Source organism: Coptis chinensis, chromosome 8 (assembly GCF_015680905.1).
Source record: "Coptis chinensis isolate HL-2020 chromosome 8, ASM1568090v1, whole genome shotgun sequence".
Lineage (NCBI taxonomy): Eukaryota > Viridiplantae > Streptophyta > Magnoliopsida > Ranunculales > Ranunculaceae > Coptis > Coptis chinensis.
In genome coordinates, this window is record NC_141463.1 from 79,773,657 (window position 1) to 79,788,519 (window position 14,863).

Consider the following 14,863-nt stretch of genomic DNA (forward strand, 5'->3'; position numbering starts at 1 on the left):
CACACCAGACCCTGTTGTCGCGACCACAGAAGTCGCTCCAGTTCGTGCGGCCAATCCCATTATTCCCCAGAGCGACAAAGCATCTCCAGAACGCAGTTCCCCAGAGGACGCTCAACCACCACAAGCCACAGTACAAGCTGAAGAAAGGCAATGAGTGAATTTAGGAACCGAAGACGATCCTAAATTCGTCTATGTAGGGGCTAACCTTGATCTTACACTCAAGGCCCAGCTTGTAAACTTTTTGTCCATGAATAAAGATGTTTTCGCTTAGTCGTATATTGATGTGCCGGGTATAGATCCTAATGTTGCATGTCATAGACTAAATGTCAACCATCAGGCTCGACCAGTTCGACAGTGACCTAGGAGACTATCACTGTAGTTTCAAAAAGTAATCAACGATGAGGTCGACAAACTCAAACAAGTCGGTTTCATCCGAAAGGTCGACTACCCCGAATAGATCGCTAATATAGTAGCAGTTCCAAAGAAGAATGGCACAGTTCACCTCTGCGTTGACTTCACCAATGTCAACCAAGAAAAACCTAAGGATAATTTCCTTTTGCCCCGAATCGACCGACTGGTGGACCAAACCTGTGGCCACGAGCTCCTGTCATTCATGGATGCGTACACTGGATACAACCATATCCCACTCGCTGAAGAAGACCAAGAGAAAACATCATTCATAACCGAACAAGGCATTTATTGCTACAACGTCCTCTCGTTCGGCCTCAAGAATGCTGGAGCGACTTATCAACGGCTGGTCACTGACATGTTCCAGGACATGTTAGGAGATACCATAGAAGTCTACATCGATGACATGGTCGTCAAGAGCAAGAAAGCAGGTGACCACCTCACTCACCTCAAGCAGGCGTTCTCCAGATTATGCCAAACTCGAATGAAGCTGAATCCATAAAAATGTCTTTTTGGAGCGTCTTCCGAAAAGTTTATGGGGTACCAGGTATTAGGGGTGGGAATTTGGCCCTAACGACCCCAACCCGGCCCTGACCGACCCGACCCTAAGCCCTATAAAGCCCTCACAACTAAAGCCCTCACAGAGTTTAGGTCGGTCGGCCCGCCCTAATGCCTTCTAGGGTAAGGCGGGGCTAGGGCTAAGATTCTAAAACATAGGCCCGACCCTAATTCAGCCCTCATTAGCCCGACCCTAACCAAGCCCTAACCGGCCCTGTTTCACACTTTCACTATAAATACACATACCATAATTGTCCAACTCTTTGTTAAATATTTTCAATTAAAATAACATTGTCCTTTGTAATTTATCACTTACACCCAAGGGTACTTCCAATAACTTGTCTTATATAACAAAAATTTGTCAACTTAACAGCCATGAAGAACAATGAGCACTAGCCTAATAAAAAATAAGACTTTATTCCTTTGATCATCAAGTCAAAGTCCATAACTTATTATTCTCAATTTCTTTTCTCACTTATTTCTTATAAATTATATTTTTATTCACATCCAAGCCAAGTCTAAAACTAAATATTTCCTTCCACACCATTAAAGCAAATACAGAGCAGACATTTGTAACATAGAAACCAAAAAACAACCTTTGTCAGAAAAATGACATTTGTAATCTCAAACCTTTCTCCATCACTTGTTCAAAAGCCAATATTTTCATTTCCATATACAAAGCTTGAATCACTTTTAAATTAGAAGAAAGGTAATATTATATTTGTTTGAATCTATTATAGAAATAATTTATGATATTACAAATAGTTTAACAACTTCTATGACCCTTAACCAAAACTATTATGTTTCTTCTTTATATCTATTACTTCTTCCTTTAAAATGATAATATAATTATTTGTCTATGTATTTCAATTTAAAATGTAATTTTAGTGAGGTTTGAGTACAAGGAAGAACAAATTCAACTCTCGATGTCTTGAGTTCATTAGATTGTGGATGTGCATTTAAATTTTTTGGACTTATACTGAGATTATTACTAGATTGGTTGGACTTTGAGTTTGTAGATTATTGTACATTTTGTAATATAAATGAGTTTTAAAACTGATGTAGTAAAAAAAAAATATATATAGGCCCTAAATCCCGCCCTAAAGCCCGCCCCAAAAGCCTTTAAAGAGGGCTTAGGGTAGGGGTAAGGCTGAGGTTTAGACTTGTGACCCGGCCCTAATATTTGAAGGGCTTTAAATGTTTAGGGCCGGGCTAGCCCGACCCGGCCCATTGCCCACCCCTACCAGGTATCGCAGCGGGGGATCGAGGCTAACCCAGACCAAATACGAGCGTTCTTGGATATGCCCGATCCACAAACAAAGAAGCAAATACAGAAGCTGTCAAGAATGGTAGCAGCACTCAACCGATTCATATCAAGAGCATCAGACAAGTGCCGACTGTTCCTACAACTTCTTAAAAAAGGTGAGCAGTTCTCGTGGAATGACCAGTGCCATCAAGCGTTCTCCACTCTTAAAGAATACCTGACAACACCTCATATCCTAGCAAAACCAACAGATGGAGAAACGCTGGGGATTTATCTAGCAATATCATATTTTGCCATCAGTTCGGTTCTCTTCAAAGAGGAAAACAACGCAGAGAAACCGATCCACTTTACAAGTAAGACGCTTACTCCAGCTGAAAAGAACTATTCTTACATTGAAAGAGCAGTCTAGCATTGTTATACTCTGCAAGGAAGTTCAGGTCTTACTTTCAAGCACATTCAATCAAAGTACTCACCGGCCTCCCACTGAAGAAGATCCTTCACAAGGAAAACAAGACAACTCGTATGGCAGTGTGGGATGAAGAACTCGGGGAACACCACATCGAGTTCATCCCACGCACCTCGCAGAAGGGTCAGGTCGTTGCCGATTTCCTAGCTGACTTCCCTGTCGACGACCTAAATTGGGAACCAGAAACGGTTATCCCATCCACAAAGAAGAATGACAAGACCGTCTGGTCTCTCTTTGTAGATGGATCTAGCAACCCCGGAGGAAGTGGAATTGGCGTTGTCCTAGTATCCCCAGATGGAGCAATGATGGAGAAATCAGTTCGCATGGACTTTGCGACCTCCAATAACGAGGCAGAGTACGAGGCATTAATCATGCATGGGGCTTAGAATGGCGCTACAACTTGGCGTACAAGAGCTTCAAGTCTTTAGTGACTCACAACTGGTCGTTCCCCAGATTGCTAAATAGTACACTACCCACGAAGGTAACCTTTCTAAATACCTTCAAGTTGTTTATCAGTTACTTCCTTCTTTCAGGAAAGCCATGATACACCATTTTTTGCGTGACGATTTAGCTTACCTGGCCACCCAAACACCGAACTGCGCCCCTAGGCAATTACTCATTGAAGTAATCGACCGACCTGCTTACCAAGCTGATCACGTCTTAGAGGTCAGCGACCTGTGCCCACTCTCTGAGGATCATATGAGTCAAACATGGATGCAGCCCATCATAGAGTACATCCAGCACAGTACACTCCCAGACAAGCGTGCCAAAGCAAGACAAATCCCATATCTGGCACTCCGTTATTGCTTGGTCAATAACGAGTTATACCAAAAATCTGCTGGCGGCCCTCACTTAAGGTGTATAAGCCCAGAACAAGGTCAGTTGATCTTTGCCGAGATTCATGAGGGCGAGTGCGGCAATCATGCTGGAGGTCGCTCTTTGGCCCACAAAGCGATCTCCCAAGGATACTTTTGGCCTTGAATGCAGATCGATACCAAAACATATGTCCTCAAGTGCACCAAATGCCAGACTTTTGGCCACAACATCATTCAACTAGTTCGCGAGTTTATCAACATTGCGAGCCCTTGGCCATTTCACATGTGGGGCATGAACATCATGAGACCTTTCATCCCACAAAAAAGTACCGGTTTTCGCTTCGTCTTAGCTGCAACTGATTATTTCACTAAGTGGGTCGAAGCAATTCCCTTAGCTCATGTCAAAGAATCACACGTCAGAAACTTTATCTGGACCCACATCATTACTAGATTTGGGCTACCACACACATTGGTGATGGACAATGGTTCCCAATTCAAGGGAAAAACAATCAAGGAGTTTCTGGCCAAGTGGAAGATCGTCCACGCATTCTCCACTCCTCAGTATAGTACGCTCAAAGCAATGGCCAAGCCGAGGCTAGCAACAAAGCAATCTTAGAGAATTTGAAGAAAAAGATTGAAAAGAACAAGAGCCAATGGCCAAATCAGTTAGAGAACATTCTGTGGACTCATCGCACCACAGCTCGCGCCAACACAGGCGAGTCACCATTCTCCTTGTGCTATGGCACAAAAGTCGTTATTCTCACCGAACTGACGGTCATTACAACTCGCTCAGAACTCGTCGAATCGGGACATAATGACTCCATCCTAGCTCGCGAGGTCGACTTGCTAGAAGAACGTCGCGACCTAGCAGCCATCAAAGTGGCATCTTACCAGCAAACTCTAAAGAAGTCCTACAACAAGTGAGTACATCCTCGATCTTTTCAACCTGGTGATCTAGTGCTGAAAAAGACTCAAGATAACTCCAAGCTAGCACCAACATGGGAAGGACCATACATAGTGGAACGAGTCGTGGGCAACAGAGCGTACTGGATCAAGACCCAAGAAGGGAAACCATTGCCACACCCTTGGAACACTTATTTGTTAAAGAAGTTTTATCAATAAAAATGCATTGTTGTACATTTCATGTTGTCATTTACTGTAAATTTAGGTTTAGTTTATTTATGTTTGCCTTACAAACCTACTCCGTTCAATCTCACCAACAAAACACCGAGCTTCACTGAAAGCACCACCCAAGATATGACACTTCCAAAGACTTTCACGAGTTTCAACGCCTCACCGATTGGCGATACGCTGAGAAGCTAACACGCTCTCCGCGAGCAACACGCTCTCTTGAGCTTACAGGCTCCATAGCCCCTCCAATTCTCACTAGTTGAGGACCTATACATCTAGGATCAACTTCGGTGAGAACGCCTCGATGATGGTGATGCGCTTCGAAGCTAACACGGCTCTCGAAAGCGAAAGACGCTCTCTTGAGCTTACAGGCTCCATAGCCTCTCCAATTCTCACTAGTTGAGGACCTATACTTCTAGGATCAACTCAGTGAGAACGCTCTCAGTGAGCGGTACGCTTTCAGAAGCTAACACGCTCTCTTGAGCTTATAGGCTCCATAGCCTCTCCAATTCTTACTAGTTTAGGACCTAGGCTTCTAGGATCAACTCAGCGAGAACGCTCATTTCCGATGCGATGCGGCTTCGAGGAACTAACGCTCTCTGCGGCAAAGCACACTCTCTTGAGCTTACAGGCTCCATAGCCTCTCCAATTCTCACTAGTTGAGAACCTAGGCTTCTAGGATCAACTCAGTGAGAACGCTCTCAGTGAGCGGTACGCTTTCGAAGCTAACACCCTCTCCGCGAGCCCTACGCCATATTAGGCTCGCACGCTCACTCAAGCTACCAAGTTCCACAACCTATACAGTTCTTATTGGTGGGAAATCCATATACAAGAATGTTATCTATGAGCCATAAGCATTATAAGCAATACACTAGCTACACACAATCAAGCGTAAACAAAAACATGCATTCCATACACATTCATCAATGGAACTGCCCGACCAAGGCCAGGAAACTAGTTCACGAATCCACCGATCTGCTGGGTCTACCCAGGAAATCCAGATCGGTATTTCGTACAATTTTCGCAAAACATCAAACTGCTCAGGCGAGCCTGAGAAACTAGCTCTATTGTTTGACTCTCTTATAGAGAGGAGAACAAATAGAACATTTAACAAAGTTTTTAAAATGCTTACAAGAGAACCAGTACAGCAATCAACGTCGAATCAGCGACAACATGTTTATCCTTAGGAGCAGCACTGGTCGAAGGAGTGTGCCTCGCATCTCTGGGTACGACACGCGTACTTATACCCAATCCCCCGCGGTCACAAGCCTCCTTCAGCTGCATATACTTCTCGTCCAGCTTGGCATACTCGGCACAGGCCACACTGTATGCACCTTGCGCCTTGCGAGCAACCCCTTGGCAACATTTAGCGTACTCCATCACTTCAGCCAGCTTTTCTTGCAAGTCCTTCATCGAGTTAACCGACACTGACTTCTCCTCAGCAACGTCTCGGTACCTTTTCGTCATCACTTGCAGTTTCTTCTTCTCAGCCCCCAATTCAACTCGCATGCCGTCCAGCTCGATTCGCGCATTGTCAGCACCATCAGTATGTTTAACAATATTTTTCAGCTTGTCATATCCTGCAAGAAACTGCAAGAAAAATACAACGATTAGGGACACCCATCAGACAAAAGAGAAGCATTTTAGCAGACGAGCATACCAAACAACATGTCATATCCATGTTCCCTAACAGAGTCTCCATATCTTTATCTTCGACTTCCGCCTTATCACCGTCCAGTACTATCCCTTCCAGCAGACTGGTCGTTATGGGGGCCGACTGGAAGCTGCAGTCAGAACGCTTAACAACACGCTTCTTCCCCGTCTTCCCCACATAAAAGAACTCGCTTCCCATCGCCACCGTCACGGCCGGCGGGAGTCACCAGCAACATTGTGGTCCTGGCTCCGGTCGATCTATTCCTCGCCTGACCATGTCGCTTCATCCATCCCCGATCGGGCGACTGAATACAATACCCTGTTGAACGACACTCGCGACTTCTAGATCGGCTTGTTGCCCCTTGGCCCGGAAGCCACAACCTTCCTCTTGCCGCGATCACCATGACGATAGGGGTGAAACTCCATCTCCTCCATCACCAGAGGAGAAGTTTCTCTCACCCCCTCCTCACCACCAGCATCTACATGTCTCCTGGCCATGGTACAGTTCACAAACAAAACAACATTCAGCAAACTAACAACAAGTGCACAGTGGTTATGTTCAAAGGAAGAACCACAGCACTGAGTAACACATACCTGAGATAATCAGCAAAGAAAGATCGTGCACGACGTTCGGAGAAGAAGAGCTTCAACAATAAGAAGAACAAATATGAAAGGTAGTGGTGGTAACTTCAAGCTTTAGATAGTGGTGGTAACTTCAAAAGAGTTTGTTTAGAAGTGAGGTTCATCCTAAATTGTTTAGAGTTTGAGTGTAGGAGTTGTGAAGAAAAAATGTAGACTCTTGATATAGATTAGATTGGTTTTAAGCTAATGAAAATATGAAAGCTTTAGTTGTTAGTATTGAAATGACTTGAAAACATTGAAAGAAAGATTGATTGAAGATTGAAATAAGAACAAAGGAAAATAAAAAGTTTTAATTAAAAGGAAATGAAGAACAATAAAGTAAAAACTTGAATTGAAAAACTAAACAGGAAATTAAACAAACCAAATGGTTTGGATCCTAAGACAATGGATACTTTCTCTTTCCCCTACTTTTGGATTATATACCCCTATTTTTGTCTTTTACAGATTTGCCTTTCTCCATTACAAATGAGACACCTCACACTTCACTTTTGCTTTTTGATTTCTTCTTGACCAAGGAAGGTTTTGGGAGAATGTCAAATTTTGAGATAAGGGCCTCCATCTCTGGTCTTCTCAATTGAGGGTTTTGACTTTTGACATTGATAGTTGACTTTGACCGTTGACTTTAACTTTTTCAGCACTTTTCCATAGCAGCTTGTGGTCTTCATAATAAGCGTGATTAAGGCTCTTTTTAGTGCTAAGACGCAAGTTTTATGATAAGCGATATGAAATACTTCATAACCTGAAATGGACAATAAAAACTATGAGTTGTCTCTTCGTTAAGCGTAAGAAAGGCTGTAATGCAGTAATATACGGATAATATATCGCACATTTGGGAGCTTTCTTAGATATCGTAACATATCGCACATTTGGGAGCTTTCTTAGATATCGTAACACTATGCCTATGGGTGATGGTTTTGATAGATTTTTAAGTTAATGTCAAATTGTAATATTTATTTTTTGGGTCCGCTCAACACAAAATAGAGAGTGGCCAGAGCGAGTACCAACTTTAAAGCTCAACTCAATCATTTCTCTCTGTCTCTCTCTCTGTATCTCTTACAAACCTGTGAATCTGTAATTAATGGCCAGCCAAAGTGAACACTTCTTATCTGGTGAAGAAGATGAAGATGTGCTTTTCGATGAGTAAGTTAACTTCAATTCATCTTGTTTAATCCTCACGTCTCAAACTACTTCCAATAATGATTTACAGTACGTACATTCTTTTTATTCTCTGTTTCTCTCACATATATATTTTGGCCCTTGACATGTAGGAACGGATGGTTTTGTCGTAAATTAAAAAGAAAAAAATGGTGTAACGTGAAGCTTTTGAAGCACAAAGAATCTGGCAAACTTCGAGTGGTTGTGAGAGAAGACCAGGGGCTCACAATCTGGTTAAATCATCCAAGTAAGATTTGCGCGCACGTGTGTTAGTTTCACTACTGTTTCTTCTTATTCCACTCTACTCTATTCTGTTTTGTCACAGTTTCTTCCGGAACGGTACTGGAGATAATTGGAGACCGAGATTTTACTATTTACGGAGAGGGTTCTGTCAAATTCGGCACTATGGACAGTGAGTGTTGTTTTTATCTCCATTTTCTTTATACATTTAATCTTTCACTTCATTAAATGTGTTTATTTTCACGATCGAGGTTCAAATATGAGATGAGATGGCTTAATAGATTTAGCTTTTGAATTTCACAAAAAAACTAGCTCTCTGTGTACGGGCAATGTGTGTACTAATATGCGATTTCAAACTTTTAATAGTGTCATCTTACCAATATTAACATACACGAGCCTTTTCTTTCAGATCTCAGGGAATTTGTGCAAATATTCGAAGAGTCCAAGAAGAAATACGATGCTGACATAAAACTGGAAGGACAACAGAAGCTTTTGGATAATAGGGCTGAAAACACAGGAGCTGAAGTTGAACATATAATAACTGGTGAAGAAGATGAAGATGTGCTTCTCCAAATGTAATCTAAGCTATGATCACCTTGTTTAATTCCTTCGCTTTAAAATTTAGATGATTTTCAGTACATTCTTTTTTATAACTGTCTTTTTGGTCGTTCACTTATAGGAGAGCAAAGCTTTCTAAATTTGAAAGAAAACCCGGTTATTGGAATGAACTTTGTGTTGGTACCGTAAAGCTATTGAAGCACAAATTAACTGGAAAAGTTCGATTGGTTATGAGATCAAAGTCGCTCAATATCTATGCGAATCTTCGAAGTAAGATCTGTGCTTATCTGTGTTAAATATATTGTTTCATTTATTTGAGTTTGTTTTCATATATTCTATCTTGTTTCAGTTTCTTCCAGAATGTTTGTGGATGTACATGCATCAGATTCTAAATCCTGTGTCTGGAGTGCAATTGATTTTTCTGATAAGGTTTTAAAGGAGAAGCGCTTTTGTATCCAGTTCTGGTCTGTGAAAAGTGAGTATGGATTTTTGTTGTTGTTCATCACCACCTTTTTAGATTTCTAATTATCAGGCCCTTCATTTCATTTAATGTTTATCTTCATGAGGTTCAAATGTGACATTGCGAGATGGCTTAAAGGATGGTTTAAGTAATTATTTCTAGAAGATCATTTAAAGGGATAAGTCTATGTGCCTATCTAGGCCATTTTTTAATTGCTTCTTCTTGCAATTGGAGGGTTTAATAGTGTCATCTTTATTGGCTTACACAAGTATTTTTTTTTTTCAGATTGCAACACCTTCATGCAATTATTTAGAGAGTCAGTAGAGAGTGAGGAGAAGGAGGAAAAGTATGTTGCCAAACAACTGGAAAGACAATTGAAGTTGGGGGATACTAAAATTGAAAATGTTGGTGAAAGGGTACCTATTATAGGGATTGAGAAACAACGGGTAATTGAGGATGGTAAAAGTAAGACTGCTCTTGAAGAGGCACCTGTAGCAATTGTTATTGCAGCGAAGAGGGAAGTGGAATTGGAGAAAGTGATTGAAGTTGTCAAAGTTGTGGATGTTTTTAAAGAAGGAACCCATGGCAGCTCAAACTCAATTGAGATGTTATTAGATGAGCCGGGAAGAAAGAAAATACAACAATATTCACATAAGGCTCTGACGAGCATTACTGAAAATTTCAGTGATCAAATAGGTTCTGGTGCGTATGGAGATGTCTTTAAAGGAAAATTACCTAATGGTGTGCAAGTAGCTGTTAAGAAACTCAAAGACAACGCGGTGAATGTCATGGAATTCACATTCATGGCTGAAGTGAGGACAATGAGTAGTACTTTGCATCGACATTTGGTTATACTATACGGGTATTGCTTTGAGGCCAATATGAAAGCACTCGTCTATGAGTACTTGGACAATGGATCTTTCGATAAGGTGTTATATGATAACCACCTTAATTTACCGTGGGAGAAATTGTATGATATTGCAATTGGGACAGCAAAAGGGCTTTCTTACTTGCACGAGGGTTGCGTTCATGAAATAGTTCACTATGATGTAAAGCCTGGTAATGTGCTCCTTGACTCAAAATTTTCTCCTAAAGTTGCAGATTTTGGAATGGCTAAGGTTTCTCAAAGAGATTTAAGCAAGATATCTATGGTTGAGTTTAGAGGGACCCGCAGTTATGCTGCCCCAGAAATGTGGATGCAAATGCCAACTACTTCCAAAAGTGATATTTACAGTTTTGGGATGATGTTATTTGAAGTTTTGGGAAGGAGGAGTAATCTTGATGGCGAAAATTGGTTACCTGGACAAGTTTGGGAAAAGTTCAAGACTGGGAAACTAGATGAAATTGTGGATGATTATGGCATCGAGGAGAAGGATAAATCAAAAGCAAAGATACTAGCTATAGTTGCGTTATGGTGTACTCAGTATAGGCCCAATGACAGACCACTGATGAGCGTTGTGGTGCAGGCACTTTTGGGGAATATACAACTTCCGTGGCCTCCAGACCCGTTCTACCCATATTGTGTCCCCTCAAACGCAAGCACCTGGGGAGGTGGCTCTACGAATACTAGTGGACCTACCGCATCATCGACCACATCAACTTAAGTTATAGTGTTTAATATTCTTTGGGTAGCAGGGCATCTTTTGCTACTGCGTTAAGGATGAGCAGAATATTTGTAATGTGTTAGTTGGACTGAGTTTTGTGTAAGCTAAGAAGAATCACGGACCAAAAGTGCAATTATGTATATTACTTGTTTAGGTTTGCCACTGTCTGTACTTGTTGCTGTGGTTATGCGTGTATATCTCTGTTCACCCCTTAAACTTATTATTCTTGTTTATTTACGGTGTATTTGATTATGGATGGTAAAAAAAAATGTTGTATTTGATTCTATTCCTTTATTTTTGTTTGTATCTTGCACTTTCTATAATCTTCATCTTCTGAAAAAAACAAAATACAAACTTTATTTTCGATCCACATCTTTCCGAGTAATTCTATCTTGTGGTTTTTTAATGTTCAATGTGTCGCAGGGTGGTAGATACAACAGTACATGTTCATGGATGTGATGAATCATGAATGATGATTATAGCATGTTACAATATTATTGTTGAATAGGTGCAGTCTGTTAACTTGGCCAAAAAATGAGATAGTTTATCATGTTGATGTTGATTCTGTCAGCAGTATCTGTGCTTGTTTTTGTGTGATATACACTGGGAATGTTGACAGAAAGCAAGAAACGATAAGAGACGGTGTGGGTTAATACTTAATATTCACCAATTCCTATTGCCAGAAGTAGTGAATAAGTGATCCTCGATCTTGTTCAGATCTAAATGTAGAGAAAAAGTAAGTTTTCTCTCAATGGTATCGGGCCCCGCCCTCATTTTGCTCTGGACAAGGGCACGCACTGCGCTCATGTCTTGGTCGACCTCCAGGCGATTGAGCACACCCCGCCTTTACTTTTGCACGGTATCGAAGATCATCCGCCCAAATATTTTCAAAAAATTTCGATTTGTTTTTGGAAACAAGATATAAAATTTTTTTTTGTAAAAACTTAACTTAACCAAAAACCAAGAAAGAGAGAGATTGTAAGAGAGCAATTCTTTGTGAGTTGAGTGTTCATTCTGTGTGAGTGAATTGAGAGCTCTTGTAACCTGTTACTCTGGACATCTAGTGAAGTTTCAAACTTCGCTTGATGTAAAGCGTTAAATGATTTCAATTGACGATATATATCTTTGTCTTGTGGTGTGTTCTCCTTTACATTAATTGTTTTACTTTATATGCTTGTTTATTGACATTGAGAAGTGTTGGTATATTACTTGGAGAGTGTTGAAGTCTTGTCTAGTGAGAAAGATTAATCCTTGTGTAAGGTTGATCTGTTTGTTGTGGGTAACGTTGTTTTCGCATTGATTTATTCACAACAATTAGTATCGACGCTTAGGTATACGACCTAGGATTTTGAGTTTTGGTAGAGAACCATAGTGCTCAAAATTTGTGTAGACAAGGTGTTCGATAAAATTCCGAAGTGATTTTTTTTTTTTTATTATTATTGTGTGTGACTTGAAAAATGACTCCCAAGATGTCAAATGCCAAGTTTGAAGTAGAGAAGTTTAATGGAAAGAATAACTTTGGGATTTGGAGAATCTAAGTAAGGGATATCCTCATCCAACAAGGTTTGCACAGACCTTAAAGGGGAAACAAGCAAAGGCGGCGAGTATAAGTGATGATGATTGGGAAGAGTTCGATCTACAGGCTTGTTCATCAATCCGGTTGTGTCTTGCTAATGAGGTCATGTATAGTGTGATGGGAGAAAATACCGTTACCGGTATTTGGCTCAAGCTAGAAGCTATGTATATGACCAAGAGCATGACGAACAAGATGTATCTTAAGAAACGTTTTTATCGATACATGATGGTGGATGGTTCAATGATGCAAAAGCACGTTAGTGAGTTCCGTCGATGCCTAGTAGATTATTTGAATGTTGGTATGCAGATGGATGATGAGGATCAAGCGGCATGTTTAATATTCTCTTTGCCTGAAAGCTATGAGCATCTAATGGCCACATTTATGAACAAAGAAGATGTTGATCTTGACGAAGTTCAAAGTGTGTTAGTTTCTTATGACTTGATGAAAAAGACAAGAGTTGATAATACCATTGATGCAAGTCAGGGGCTAGTGGCAAGAGGAAGGTCGTATGAACATACTTCTACAAGCAATGAGAAATCTAGGTCCAAGTCAAAGAAGCCTTTGACACATGTGAAGTGCTACAATTGTAATGAAAAGGGACATTACGCAAGTAATTGTCCTCACCCGAAGAAAGAGAACAAGAGAGATGGTAAGAAGAAAGGTAATGCTAAATTTGAGGCAAATTATGCTTCAAGCTCTGAAGGGGACGAGTTGAGTCTCTGTGTGTCCACACAAGACTATATGACCGAAAGGTGGATTCTTGATTCCGGATGTTCCTACCATATGTGCCCGAATAGAAAGTGGTTTACTTCTTATGAGAGCATTGATGGTGGTTCCGTTTTGATGGGTAATGATGTTACTTGTAAGACGATAGAAATTGGAACTATACGGGTCAAGATGCATGATGGTGTAGTGATGACTTTAACTGATGTGAGGCATGTTCCTGAGCTAAAGAAAAACCTTATTTCTCTTGGTACTTTGGATTCCAAAGGTCACAAGTTTGTGGGAGAAGGTGGGGTCCTAAATATTGTTAATGGCTCTTTTGTTGTTATGAAGGGTCAGAGACATGGAACTTTGTATACTTTGATGGGTAGTACGGTGATAGGCGATGTAGCAGTGGGTGTATGCAGTAATGATTCTAAGTGCACTAAATTATGGCATATGCAACTAGGGCATATGAGTGAAAAGGGTTTGTCTAAGTTGTGCAAGCGAAGGTTTTTAAAGGACTTGAAGAAGCCAAATATGGGGTTCTGTGAGCATTGTGTCTATGGGAAACTGTGCAAAGTCAAGTTCAGTTCAAGCAAGCACACGACAATAAGCATCCTTGATTATGTGCATTCGGATGTTTGGGGACCCTCCAGAGTGGCTTCAAAAGGAGGTAACCGCTATTATGTCCATTCATTGATAATCATACTCGCTATGTGTGGGTGTATATGATAAAAACGAAAGATGAAGTGTTTAAGACATTTAAGAAGTGGAAGGCAAGGGTTGAGAATCACACAGATAGGAAGGTAAAGATACTACGGTCTGACAATGGTACTGAGTATACCTATGGGCCTTTTCAAGAGTATTGTGCAATGTGGAATTGCCGGACAATTGACGATCGAGGGGGCTTCGCCTGTGAGAATGGAATAAGAGAGGATGAATAGAACCTTGGTTGAAAGAAGCGAGATGTTTGTTGTTTAATGCGGTCTAGGCAAAAAGTATTGGATGAATCGGTGTCCATGGCATGTTACCGCATACAATATGTCACCAATTCAACTATAGATTGCAAGACACCTTATGAGGTGTGGTCGTAACCCGGTGATTATAGTATTTTATGAAGTGTTTGGATCGACAACTTACTACCATGTGAGGGAAAGCAAGCTAGATCCTAGAGCTAAGAAGGCAATATTCTTGGGCTTCGCAAATGGGGTAAAGGGATCTGATTGTGGTGTCTAGAAGACCACAAGTTCACGGGTCGCCAGAGATGTTACCTTTGATGAGACTTAGTGTTATCTTTGGTAAGCTAGAAAAACTAGGCAAAATGGTGAGTCATAGAAGTTCAAATTTCTTGAGCTTGAGTTGTCGATCTGTGAGATGGTTGGTTGGTTCCTAATGAGGTACCAAATCATGGAACTTCTGTAAACAACGGGGAAGAAGAGCATGAGCATCCGCAACTTGTAGTGGCTGACCCTAGGCCAAAGAGACAAGTTAAAGAAGTGCACAAGTATGGGCACGATAAGCCGGTGAAACACTATGGTCAGGTGGATTTAGTGGCATATATACTGAATATCAAAGATGATGAGCCAAATAGCTTCAAGAAAGCTGTTAGAGATGCTCATTACCGAGAT

General features: G+C 41.0%; 2 protein-coding genes across 3 annotated transcripts; one reads left to right on the top strand and one right to left on the bottom strand.

Annotated features, from left to right (window-relative positions):
• Nucleotides 1–5,534: 5,534 nt before the first annotated feature.
• LOC147483355 (uncharacterized) lies at nt 5,535–6,487 on the bottom strand. Its single transcript, XM_086581524.1, has 2 exons — nt 6,303–6,487; nt 5,535–6,232 (listed from the first exon to the last, which is right to left on the bottom strand). Exons 1-2 carry the CDS (start codon nt 6,342–6,344, stop codon nt 5,771–5,773), a joined length of 504 nt encoding a protein of 167 aa, XP_086437650.1. The 5' UTR covers nt 6,345–6,487; the 3' UTR covers nt 5,535–5,770.
• Nucleotides 6,488–7,893: 1,406 nt separating this feature from the next.
• On the top strand, nt 7,894–11,119 carry LOC147483356 (uncharacterized). Of its 2 annotated transcripts, XM_086580929.1 has the most exons (7): nt 7,894–8,077; nt 8,206–8,339; nt 8,418–8,504; nt 8,742–8,907; nt 9,012–9,160; nt 9,240–9,365; nt 9,636–11,119. In XM_086580929.1, exons 1-7 carry the CDS (start codon nt 8,016–8,018, stop codon nt 10,952–10,954), a joined length of 2,043 nt encoding a protein of 680 aa, XP_086437055.1. In that variant the 5' UTR covers nt 7,894–8,015; the 3' UTR covers nt 10,955–11,119. The 2 variants fall into 2 exon arrangements, with proteins under 2 accessions (XP_086437055.1, XP_086437056.1); XM_086580930.1 differs by lacking the exon at nt 8,418–8,504.
• Nucleotides 11,120–14,863: the final 3,744 nt, after the last annotated feature.

What these genes read in the sequence shown, in the direction of transcription:
- LOC147483355 (XM_086581524.1), bottom strand. Translation starts at nt 6,344, where the DNA reads ATGGAGACTCTGTTAGGGAACATGGATATGACATGTTGTTTG. An exon ending in TGGATATGACATGTTGTTTG is followed by an intron (nt 6,233 to 6,302) that starts GTATGCTCGTCT and finishes TTTTTCTTGCAG; the next exon opens with TTTCTTGCAGGATATGACAA.
- LOC147483356 (XM_086580929.1), top strand. Translation starts at nt 8,016, where the DNA reads ATGGCCAGCCAAAGTGAACACTTCTTATCTGGTGAAGAAGATGAAGAT. An exon ending in AATCTGGTTAAATCATCCAA is followed by an intron (nt 8,340 to 8,417) that starts GTAAGATTTGCG and finishes GTTTTGTCACAG; the next exon opens with TTTCTTCCGGAACGGTACTG. An exon ending in CCAGTTCTGGTCTGTGAAAA is followed by an intron (nt 9,366 to 9,635) that starts GTGAGTATGGAT and finishes TTTTTTTTTCAG; the next exon opens with ATTGCAACACCTTCATGCAA.